The 12,006-nt window shown below is 54.4% G+C and overlaps 1 protein-coding gene across 1 annotated transcript in view; it reads left to right on the forward strand.

Annotated features, from left to right (window-relative positions):
• Positions 1 to 12,006, forward strand: part of LOC134746941 (uncharacterized) — a 28,302-nt gene that overhangs the window by 13,886 nt on the left and 2,410 nt on the right. The window contains exons 10-25 of the mRNA XM_063681513.1: positions 506 to 651; positions 882 to 1,023; positions 1,056 to 1,201; positions 1,331 to 1,504; positions 1,634 to 1,775; positions 1,808 to 1,949; positions 4,473 to 4,631; positions 4,922 to 5,058; positions 9,357 to 9,530; positions 9,677 to 9,869; positions 9,925 to 10,155; positions 10,211 to 10,441; positions 10,497 to 10,727; positions 10,783 to 11,013; positions 11,129 to 11,271; positions 11,660 to 11,877. Of these exons, the coding sequence (XP_063537583.1) occupies positions 506 to 651; positions 882 to 1,023; positions 1,056 to 1,201; positions 1,331 to 1,504; positions 1,634 to 1,775; positions 1,808 to 1,949; positions 4,473 to 4,631; positions 4,922 to 5,058; positions 9,357 to 9,530; positions 9,677 to 9,869; positions 9,925 to 10,155; positions 10,211 to 10,441; positions 10,497 to 10,727; positions 10,783 to 11,013; positions 11,129 to 11,271; positions 11,660 to 11,877 (2,840 nt within the window). The remainder of the gene's footprint in view (positions 1 to 505; positions 652 to 881; positions 1,024 to 1,055; positions 1,202 to 1,330; positions 1,505 to 1,633; positions 1,776 to 1,807; positions 1,950 to 4,472; positions 4,632 to 4,921; positions 5,059 to 9,356; positions 9,531 to 9,676; positions 9,870 to 9,924; positions 10,156 to 10,210; positions 10,442 to 10,496; positions 10,728 to 10,782; positions 11,014 to 11,128; positions 11,272 to 11,659; positions 11,878 to 12,006) is intronic.

Raw genomic sequence — 12,006 nt, forward strand, 5'->3', positions numbered from 1 at the left:
GTCTTCTAAACTGGAAAACCGGGACTCCATCTCGTTCCACTTTGCATTTAAGGAGTCAACAGAATTGGAGATTCGCTTAATGTCTGACCTAGCGGCGCCGAACTCTGCCCTAAAACCTCTCAACTCCTCGAGAATGGTAGATATGTCCTGTGAATTATCGGGACCGGCACGACATTTCTGGCATCGTATTCCTGCCCTTCGATCCATGTTCATTTTTCTGTAGGTGGTTTCCACTACGCCGATGCACCCAAAGTGAAATTGACTACGGCACCTGCCACAGTCCACACCATCAATCACTGGTTCACTACAAGTTTTACACTTCATGATGACAGTATTAGTATGTATATGTGTACGAAGATAATATTTTCCTTATATTCGCGGTTAGTAAATCGTGTAGTTAAGCGCGCACGAAACTGGTTTCTTATCAGTGCGCGAGACAATCGCTAGCCGCGGCCGCTTAGAGCGAACTGAATTGAGCGTATTATGATTATGATAATGTTTGCAGGGCTACAGTTACTACGGGCCGCAGCGTCGACGCCTGCAGGCCGCGGCGCTGGGCCTGCTCGCGCGGCCGCGGCCGCTGGACGTGCGCGCGGCCGCGCTCGAGCTGCTCTTACTCTCGGCGGCCGACCGCCCGCTTGCGCTGTGTACGTATACAGGGCCATGATAATGTTTGCAGGGCTACAGTTACTACGGGCCGCGCTCGAGCTGCTCTTACTCTCGGCGGCCGACCGCCCGCTTGCGCTGTGTACGTATACAGGGCCATGATAATGTTTGCAGGGCTACAGTTACTACGGGCCGCGCTCGAGCTGCTCTTACTCTCGGCGGCCGACCGCCCGCTTGCGCTGTGTACGTATACAGGGCCATGATAATGTTTGCAGGGCTACAGTTACTACGGGCCGCAGCGTCGACGCCTGCAGGCCGCGGCGCTGGGCCTGCTCGCACGGCCGCGGCCGCTGGACGTGCGCGCGGCCGCGCTCGAGCTGCTCTTACTCTCGGCGGCCGACCGCCCGCTTGCGCTGTGTACGTATACAGGGCCATGATAATGTTTGCAGGGCTACAGTTACTACGGGCCGCAGCGTCGACGCCTGCAGGCCGCGGCGCTGGGCCTGCTCGCGCGGCCGCGGCCGCTGGACGTGCGCGCGGCCGCGCTCGAGCTGCTCTTACTCTCGGCGGCCGACCGCCCGCTTGCGCTGTGTACGTATACAGGGCCATGATAATGTTTGCAGGGCTACAGTTACTACGGGCCGCGCTCGAGCTGCTCTTACTCTCGGCGGCCGACCGCCCGCTTGCGCTGTGTACGTATACAGGGCCATGATAATGTTTGCAGGGCTACAGTTACTACGGGCCGCGCTCGAGCTGCTCTTACTCTCGGCGGCCGACCGCCCGCTTGCGCTGTGTACGTATACAGGGCCATGATAATGTTTGCAGGGCTACAGTTACTACGGGCCGCGCTCGAGCTGCTCTTACTCTCGGCGGCCGACCGCCCGCTTGCGCTGTGTACGTATACAGGGCCATGATAATGTTTGCAGGGCTACAGTTACTACGGGCCGCGCTCGAGCTGCTCTTACTCTCGGCGGCCGACCGCCCGCTTGCGCTGTGTACGTATACAGGGCCATGATAATGTTTGCAGGGCTACAGTTACTACGGGCCGCAGCGTCGACGCCTGCAGGCCGCGGCGCTGGGCCTGCTCGCACGGCCGCGGCCGCTGGACGTGCGCGCGGCCGCGCTCGAGCTGCTCTTACTCTCGGCGGCCGACCGCCCGCTTGCGCTGTGTACGTATACAGGGCCATGATAATGTTTGCAGGGCTACAGTTACTACGGGCCGCAGCGTCGACGCCTGCAGGCCGCGGCGCTGGGCCTGCTCGCGCGGCCGCGGCCGCTGGACGTGCGCGCGGCCGCGCTCGAGCTGCTCTTACTCTCGGCGGCCGACCGCCCGCTTGCGCTGTGTACGTATACAGGGCCATGATAATGTTTGCAGGGCTACAGTTACTACGGGCCGCGCTCGAGCTGCTCTTACTCTCGGCGGCCGACCGCCCGCTTGCGCTGTGTACGTATACAGGGCCATGATAATGTTTGCAGGGCTACAGTTACTACGGGCCGCGCTCGAGCTGCTCTTACTCTCGGCGGCCGACCGCCCGCTTGCGCTGTGTACGTATACAGGGCCATGATAATGTTTGCAGGGCTACAGTTACTACGGGCCGCGCTCGAGCTGCTCTTACTCTCGGCGGCCGACCGCCCGCTTGCGCTGTGTACGTATACAGGGCCATGATAATGTTTGCAGGGCTACAGTTACTACGGGCCGCGCTCGAGCTGCTCTTACTCTCGGCGGCCGACCGCCCGCTTGCGCTGTGTACGTATACAGGGCCATGATAATGTTTGCAGGGCTACAGTTACTACGGGCCGCGCTCGAGCTGCTCTTACTCTCGGCGGCCGACCGCCCGCTTGCGCTGTGTACGTATACAGGGCCATGATAATGTTTGCAGGGCTACAGTTACTACGGGCCGCGCTCGAGCTGCTCTTACTCTCGGCGGCCGACCGCCCGCTTGCGCTGTGTACGTATACAGGGCCATGATAATGTTTGCAGGGCTACAGTTACTACGGGCCGCGCTCGAGCTGCTCTTACTCTCGGCGGCCGACCGCCCGCTTGCGCTGTGTACGTATACAGGGCCATGATAATGTTTGCAGGGCTACAGTTACTACGGGCCGCGCTCGAGCTGCTCTTACTCTCGGCGGCCGACCGCCCGCTTGCGCTGTGTACGTATACAGGGCCATGATAATGTTTGCAGGGCTACAGTTACTACGGGCCGCGCTCGAGCTGCTCTTACTCTCGGCGGCCGACCGCCCGCTTGCGCTGTGTACGTATACAGGGCCATGATAATGTTTGCAGGGCTACAGTTACTACGGGCCGCGCTCGAGCTGCTCTTACTCTCGGCGGCCGACCGCCCGCTTGCGCTGTGTACGTATACAGGGCCATGATAATGTTTGCAGGGCTACAGTTACTACGGGCCGCGCTCGAGCTGCTCTTACTCTCGGCGGCCGACCGCCCGCTTGCGCTGTGTACGTATACAGGGCCATGATAATGTTTGCAGGGCTACAGTTACTACGGGCCGCGCTCGAGCTGCTCTTACTCTCGGCGGCCGACCGCCCGCTTGCGCTGTGTACGTATACAGGGCCATGATAATGTTTGCAGGGCTACAGTTACTACGGGCCGCGCTCGAGCTGCTCTTACTCTCGGCGGCCGACCGCCCGCTTGCGCTGTGTACGTATACAGGGCCATGATAATGTTTGCAGGGCTACAGTTACTACGGGCCGCGCTCGAGCTGCTCTTACTCTCGGCGGCCGACCGCCCGCTTGCGCTGTGTACGTATACAGGGCCATGATAATGTTTGCAGGGCTACAGTTACTACGGGCCGCGCTCGAGCTGCTCTTACTCTCGGCGGCCGACCGCCCGCTTGCGCTGTGTACGTATACAGGGCCATGATAATGTTTGCAGGGCTACAGTTACTACGGGCCGCGCTCGAGCTGCTCTTACTCTCGGCGGCCGACCGCCCGCTTGCGCTGTGTACGTATACAGGGCCATGATAATGTTTGCAGGGCTACAGTTACTACGGGCCGCGCTCGAGCTGCTCTTACTCTCGGCGGCCGACCGCCCGCTTGCGCTGTGTACGTATACAGGGCCATGATAATGTTTGCAGGGCTACAGTTACTACGGGCCGCGCTCGAGCTGCTCTTACTCTCGGCGGCCGACCGCCCGCTTGCGCTGTGTACGTATACAGGGCCATGATAATGTTTGCAGGGCTACAGTTACTACGGGCCGCGCTCGAGCTGCTCTTACTCTCGGCGGCCGACCGCCCGCTTGCGCTGTGTACGTATACAGGGCCATGATAATGTTTGCAGGGCTACAGTTACTACGGGCCGCGCTCGAGCTGCTCTTACTCTCGGCGGCCGACCGCCCGCTTGCGCTGTGTACGTATACAGGGCCATGATAATGTTTGCAGGGCTACAGTTACTACGGGCCGCGCTCGAGCTGCTCTTACTCTCGGCGGCCGACCGCCCGCTTGCGCTGTGTACGTATACAGGGCCATGATAATGTTTGCAGGGCTACAGTTACTACGGGCCGCGCTCGAGCTGCTCTTACTCTCGGCGGCCGACCGCCCGCTTGCGCTGTGTACGTATACAGGGCCATGATAATGTTTGCAGGGCTACAGTTACTACGGGCCGCGCTCGAGCTGCTCCTACTCTCGGCGGCCGATCGCCCGCTTGCGCTGTGTACGTATCTTTAGTTCAGACTCGAACCCTTTACAAACTAAACAAAGTAGCGACGAAATTCATCTGAATTTACTTTATGTATAGCAAGCTCAAGATTCAAATTCAAAATAGGAAAAATTTGTATTGGCCTTACGAGGTTAAAGTTTTAATTTAGTTTTGATCATGTTTCGAGGAACGGTAACGACATGGTCATGTTTCAGTGGGACTGACGCGGGGGCTCCGCGAGCACGGACCGCGGGAGTTGCGGCGGCTGTGCTGGCTGCGGCTGCAGCAGCTGGCTGCCACCAGGGCCGAGCTGGCGATGCTGCTGCCCTCGCTGGACCCCAGGCCTAGAGACTGGTTCCGAAGGGCGCATGATGGTACAACATGAACGCTCCATAGTACGGATAATTTTAGTGTCATTGTGTGAAGACGTCATTGTCACATCAATCTTAGGTTAATCAATCGCTGTGTGTTTGAAAATTTTTAGACGTAAATGGCAACGAATTATAAGGAAAAGTTGTTAGTTCAAACAACCACGCGTTGCTAGATATTCGGACTGAGATTCTGTCGCCGCCGCGGGGTGAGGTAATTCCATTCGAGTCGGGGCGAAGCGAGGCATCCTGTATGAAATACATACTGAAATAATATTACTTATTTTCTGATACAGGTACATCGTCGGTGCTGGAGCGTGCAGCACAGTGGGCGCGGCTGGACTCGTCGCAGCTCGCCAGCGCGGGCGTGCTCAGCCGAGGCAAGGTGGAGCTGGCAGCACACACACCGGTCGAGGAACTACATCTGCTAACCGTGAGTACCTACTAACTCATATCGTCGTGTAGGTACATCGTCGGTGTTGGCTAATGCTGGCGTGCTCAGCCGAGGCAAGGTGGAGCTGGCAGCACACACACCGGTCGAGGAAGTACATCTGCTAACCGTGAGTACCTACTAACTCATATCGTCGTGTAGGTACATCGTCGGTGTTGGCTAATGCTGGCGTGCTCAGCCGAGGCAAGGTGGAGCTGGCAGCACACACACCGGTCGAGGAACTACATCTGCTAACCGTGAGTACCTACTGAGTACTCATATCGTCGTGTAGGTACATCGTCGGTGTTGGCTAATGCTGGCGTGCTCAGCCGAGGCAAGGTGGAGCTGGCAGCACACACACCGGTCGAGGAACTACATCTGCTAACCGTGAGTACCTACTAACTCATATCGTCGTGTAGGTACATCGTCGGTGTTGGCTAATGCTGGCGTGCTCAGCCGAGGCAAGGTGGAGCTGGCAGCACACACACCGGTCGAGGAAGTACATCTGCTAACCGTGAGTACCTACTAACTCATATCGTCGTGTAGGTACATCGTCGGTGTTGGCTAATGCTGGCGTGCTCAGCCGAGGCAAGGTGGAGCTGGCAGCACACACACCGGTCGAGGAACTACATCTGCTAACCGTGAGTACCTACTGAGTACTCATATCGTCGTGTAGGTACATCGTCGGTGTTGGCTAATGCTGGCGTGCTCAGCCGAGGCAAGGTGGAGCTGGCAGCACACACACCGGTCGAGGAACTACATCTGCTAACCGTGAGTACCTACTGAGTACTCATATCGTCGTGTAGGTACATCGTCGGTGTTGGCTAATGCTGGCGTGCTCAGCCGAGGCAAGGTGGAGCTGGCAGCACACACACCGGTCGAGGAACTACATCTGCTAACCGTGAGTACCTACTGAGTACTCATATCGTCGTGTAGGTACATCGTCGGTGTTGGCTAATGCTGGCGTGCTCAGCCGAGGCAAAGTGGAGCTGGCAGCACACACACCGGTCGAGGAACTACATCTGCTAACCGTGAGTACCTACTGAGTACTCATATCGTCGTGTAGGTACATCGTCGGTGTTGGCTAATGCTGGCGTGCTCAGCCGAGGCAAGGTGGAGCTGGCAGCACACACACCGGTCGAGGAACTACATCTGCTAACCGTGAGTACCTACTGAGTACTCATATCGTCGTGTAGGTACATCGTCGGTGTTGGCTAATGCTGGCGTGCTCAGCCGAGGCAAGGTGGAGCTGGCAGCACACACACCGGTCGAGGAACTACATCTGCTAACCGTGAGTACCTACTGAGTACTCATATCGTCGTGTAGGTACATCGTCGGTGTTGGCTAATGCTGGCGTGCTCAGCCGAGGCAAGGTGGAGCTGGCAGCACACACACCGGTCGAGGAACTACATCTGCTAACCGTGAGTACCTACTGAGTACTCATATCGTCGTGTAGGTACATCGTCGGCACGAATTAATAAACTAGTGGATGTGAAATGACTCCTATTTAGTATGAAAACCAGTGTCGCTAAACTCACACATTCATAGCCACGTTAAAATACGTCACACACTTACAAAATTGCTCTGATTCGTAGCAACTTTCCACACCAAAAAGTTATTACCGGTGGACATTTCTCGAACGAATATCAACTGTAGGCTACATGAGTGACGGTTTAAATTATAATGTCAAAGCTATATGACATACGACTCTTTCATTATCTCATTCATCTCACAAAAGCTCGCTCAACGTTCACCTAATACAACTACTCAACACCAGATGGCGTTATTTTATATAATTTTAAAATCACTTACTTATTACAGGCGAGAAAAGGGCTAAAAAACCAGTATAAGTAAGGTCTAATTACGCATGGTTTGTTACGGATCTCACGGTCACGTTACACTGGTGTTTTCGAGACCTCTACACGCCTGCGAGTAGCTAAATGTTGGAACTTCTTTCCATTCGACGATATAGGGAGGGGACAGTGTAATCGGAGTGTTTTATCGATATTTGTGTGTTCAGTTAGGTATTGATATTTCATTACCGTATGTTTTAACACATTTAGATGATACTTTATTTATGATTATAATATAGGTAGTGATAATCGTGATTGTATGAAAAATAATATGTAGTACAGTACAACAAATATCTAACTAGAAATTTGTTTCTTATTAATTGACCAACTAGGTTGTTAATGTGAACATTAAATATATCTTAAAGTCAAACAGATAAAATCATAGTTCTTTAAAGGTCTATTAACTCGGTATTGCTGTTATTTTGTGATCACAAATCTGCAATTACTTACATAGGTAAGTATTCGTCTTTAACAATATATTTACTTGTAGCAGCATTTAAGGCAATCTAGACGGGACAACCTGATTAAATTGTCAAATTAATTGTATGGTGTGAAAGCATACATGAAACTGGCTCATCGATCCCACTTGATTTGATTGTAAGATTGTGACCTATCAAATCAGGAAGGGGGGCGGCAAAATTCCAATATTTCACGCTAGTTTGCGTGGTACGGAACACTTTTTATTAATTAAGTGAGCCCGAATGTCACTAATAATTACTAAATTAGTAACTAAGTTTTAGGCGTGTGGACGCTAGATGAGATGTATGGCAATTTTATCCCCAGAAATCTTTCTCTAAGAAATGCTCCTAGCAAATGGTGCTATATTTTTGCGGAAACTAATTTTCTTGCCCAGTAGCATTGACCCATTTATTTTTAATATCGGCATCTTGTGGTAACCTACAATAATTAATAATAAAGAAATAGAAAATATAAAACGTTTATATATGGCACATTGCATGCATTGTACGCATAAGTGCATTAAGTACCTAGTCTAATTATATTAACGATGAAAATATGATGGGTGTAAAAAACAAAAACGTATGTAAAGGAATACGAAGGTTTGAAAGGTTGCCATGAAATGACCCCGACTTAACTTAGTGCTTGATGACCAGAGCTGCCATATTTACTAAGACATTGATTATCCCAAATAATAATTAGAAACGTGTCTAAAATAATAATTTATTACCGAACTACCAAACATCAAACTTGAAATATCGTAACTTTAACTTTATCGATATAAATATCGACATTGCGCAGCATCTGAGTAGCGAAGTTATTTGACATTTAGGATAGCGAATATTCCAGATAAACGTAAAGAATAGTGACAAAGGATTGTGAACTCTAAGTTCTAACTGATAAAATATAGATTTACTTAACTAACATTCGTAAATAATGCAATAGAAACAGATTTTTCGTAGTTATCGGATTATATTTAAATAAATAACCACCGGTGATAGGAAATACCTCCACGTGAAAGATTTTTTAAACCGCTGTGATTTCTGCAGCTTAATACTGCACAATACGGCATTTTAAATTTAATTATCAATTTTTGTTAGACGAGCGTACGTACGACGTGAATGTCATTCGAGCATGAAGTTTACACAACAACTGAGCATAGTCTGTGCATAAAGTGAGTCGGTCGCTACTAACTGTCGGATAGACGGGAACGCCCACTTGCCATCTCCATCCTACTCCGTGATCGTCGGTGTTGGCTAATGCTGGCGTGCTCAGCCGAGGCAAGGTGGAGCTGGCAGCACACACACCGGTCGAGGAACTACATCTGCTAACCGTGAGTACCTACTGAGTACTCATATCGTCGTGTAGGTACATCGTCGGTGTTGGCTAATGCTGTCGTGCTCAGCCGAGGCAAGGTGGAGCTGGCAGCACACACACCGGTCGAGGAACTACATCTGCTAACCGTGAGTACCTACTGAGTACTCATATCGTCGTGTAGGTATTGGCTAATGCTGGCGTGCTCAGCGCCAAAGCAAGTTCCAAATAAAGATCCAAAATATAATGGAATGCAACGCCCTCAGTGTTGCAAGTCGAGCGGAGTCCATCCGCACAGAATCCGCTCGACTCTGCGAACACCTTTGTGACTCTGAACGTGTTCAATCCGCTTTGCTCACTTTTATTTAGAGCTAGCACTTGTTTAAAGTTTGCTATTGCGAGTTAAACGGAGTCTGTACGGAGCCCGTTTCGCTCACTGTGGAAGGCAGGTATTAAGTTGTAGTAATACTGTATATTATAAAATTACCATACTTGTTACCTTGTGTTGTGTTGTTGTTGTTGTTTGTTACCTGATTCTATTTTTCTTAAAAAATTTTTTTTAAAATTTACATGTATGTAAAATGTATTAACTATTAACTAATGTTGTAACTGTTGGTGCAATCAAGAATATTTACTTGTGTGAGGACTTTGAGAACATGTGTGTCCGTTTGTTTGCAGGTGGAGATATGGACGCGCGGCATGGAATCATTCGCGACGCCTCCTGTGATACCCGGCGCGGCGAGAGAGGCCGAAGACGAGCTAAAACCAGAGGAAGAGGAGGCCGTCGAGGGGGGGCTAGCGCTCACTGTAGGAGGGGTCAGGAGGCCTGACGTCACGCTCTTCAACGGACAGGTAGACACACATACACACAGGAGATATGGACGGGGGTCAAAAAATCGAAATTTTGCGTGATGTAATTAATTGACGACCCCAGTCTTTATGTAAGATTTTCCCATTAATATTTATTACTCGTAGTTTGATTGAGTATGGTTTACCAGGGCGAGCTTCTGGGCCACATCTGGTCGGGCACGGGCTCCTCCCCGACGCCGGTGCTGCGCGCCGTGCTGCCCCGCGGCCACGTCACCCACCACTACGCGCTGCAGGCCGGCCTCGTGCTGCGAGGGAGAGTGCAGCAGGCGCTGGCACTAGCCCAGGATGCGCAGGTAACGTTGCTGGCCACGTCGGGCACGGGTGCCTCCCCACCCCCATCCCCCGCGGCCACGTCACCCACCACTACGCGCTGCAGGCCGGCCTCGTGCTGCGAGGGAGAGTGCAGCAGGCGCTGGCACTAGCCCAGGATGCGCAGGTAACGTTGCTGGCCACGTCGGGCACGGGTGCCTCCCCACCCCCATCCCCCGCGGCCACGTCACCCACCACTACGCGCTGCAGGCCGGCCTCGTGCTGCGAGGGAGAGTGCAGCAGGCGCTGGCACTAGCCCAGGATGCGCAGGTAACGTTGCTGGCCACGTCGGCCACGGGTGCCTCCCCACCCCCATCCCCCGCGGCCACGTCACCCACCACTACGCGCTGCAGGCCGGCCTCGTGCTGCGAGGGAGAGTGCAGCAGGCGCTGGCACTAGCCCAGGATGCGCAGGTAACGTTGCTGGCCACGTCGGCCACGGGTGCCTCCCCACCCCCATCCCCCGCGGCCACGTCACCCACCACTACGCGCTGCAGGCCGGCCTCGTGCTGCGAGGGAGAGTGCAGCAGGCGCTGGCACTAGCCCAGGATGCGCAGGTAACGTTGCTGGCCACGTCGGGCACGGGTGCCTCCCCACCCCCATCCCCCGCGGCCACGTCACCCACCACTACGCGCTGCAGGCCGGCCTCGTGCTGCGAGGGAGAGTGCAGCAGGCGCTGGCACTAGCCCAGGATGCGCAGGTAACGTTGCTGGCCACGTCGGCCACGGGTGCCTCCCCACCCCCATCCCCCGCGGCCACGTCACCCACCACTACGCGCTGCAGGCCGGCCTCGTGCTGCGAGGGAGAGTGCAGCAGGCGCTGGCACTAGCCCAGGATGCGCAGGTAACGTTGCTGGCCACGTCGGCCACGGGTGCCTCCCCACCCCCATCCCCCGCGGCCACGTCACCCACCACTACGCGCTGCAGGCCGGCCTCGTGCTGCGAGGGAGAGTGCAGCAGGCGCTGGCACTAGCCCAGGATGCGCAGGTAACGTTGCTGGCCACGTCGGGCACGGGTGCCTCCCCACCCCCATCCCCCGCGGCCACGTCACCCACCACTACGCGCTGCAGGCCGGCCTCGTGCTGCGAGGGAGAGTGCAGCAGGCGCTGGCACTAGCCCAGGATGCGCAGGTAACGTTGCTGGCCACGTCGGGCACGGGTGCCTCCCCACCCCCATCCCCCGCGGCCACGTCACCCACCACTACGCGCTGCAGGCCGGCCTCGTGCTGGGAGGGAGAGTGCAGCAGGCGCTGGCACTAGCCCAGGATGCGCAGGTAACGTTGCTGGCCACGTCGGCCACGGGTGCCTCCCCACCCCCATCCCCCGCGGCCACGTCACCCACCACTACGCGCTGCAGGCCGGCCTCGTGCTGCGAGGGAGAGTGCAGCAGGCGCTGGCACTAGCCCAGGATGCGCAGGTAACGTTGCTGGCCACGTCGGGCACGGGTGCCTCCCCACCCCCATCCCCCGCGACCACTTGGCTGGCGTGATGACCCCAAATGAGTCTTTGCCTCCAACACGACTATTTTACTCAGTCCTGTGCGGAATCACATCAGGTTTCGCCGACGCCGAGGTCGCAGAGATCTACCTCCACTTTAACTGTAATTCTTACATAAAATGTATTAAAGAGGTGGCGGTACGACTTGGACGCATTATATCCGGATTGGCGGGAAAATACAAACGACACGGTTGAGTGGAGGAAACGAGGGGAGGCCTTTGCCTAGCAGTGGGACGTTAAATAGTTTTAAACGACTTCATTCCTAGTATTGTTTAAACAAGTTGTGAGTATGTTGTCAATGATTTCAGGCACAAGTATCCCTCTGGGGCCGCACGGCACGCGCGGGGCTGGCGCTGCGCGGGGCCGGCGTCGAGTCCCGGAGCCTGCGCCTGCGCACCCGCTGGGGCGGCGTCACGGCGCACGCGCACGCGCACATACAACCGGAGCTGACTATAGCGGCGGCGCTAGACTTCTACGACAAGCCGCAGCTGTGTGTGCACACCGCAGTTCCTGACTACACCTACAGGTATTTAGAAATTAATATTTTATTATTCGAAATTTGTCTGTCGCATCACGGAGGCACATTTATTACAATGTTACATAATTGATATGCCGTATTACAAAATATTATCTCGACAACCTTTATTACAACCTT

The sequence above is a fragment of the Cydia strobilella genome, chromosome 13 (assembly GCF_947568885.1).
Source record: "Cydia strobilella chromosome 13, ilCydStro3.1, whole genome shotgun sequence".
In the NCBI taxonomy this organism is placed as follows: Eukaryota; Metazoa; Arthropoda; class Insecta; order Lepidoptera; family Tortricidae; genus Cydia; species Cydia strobilella.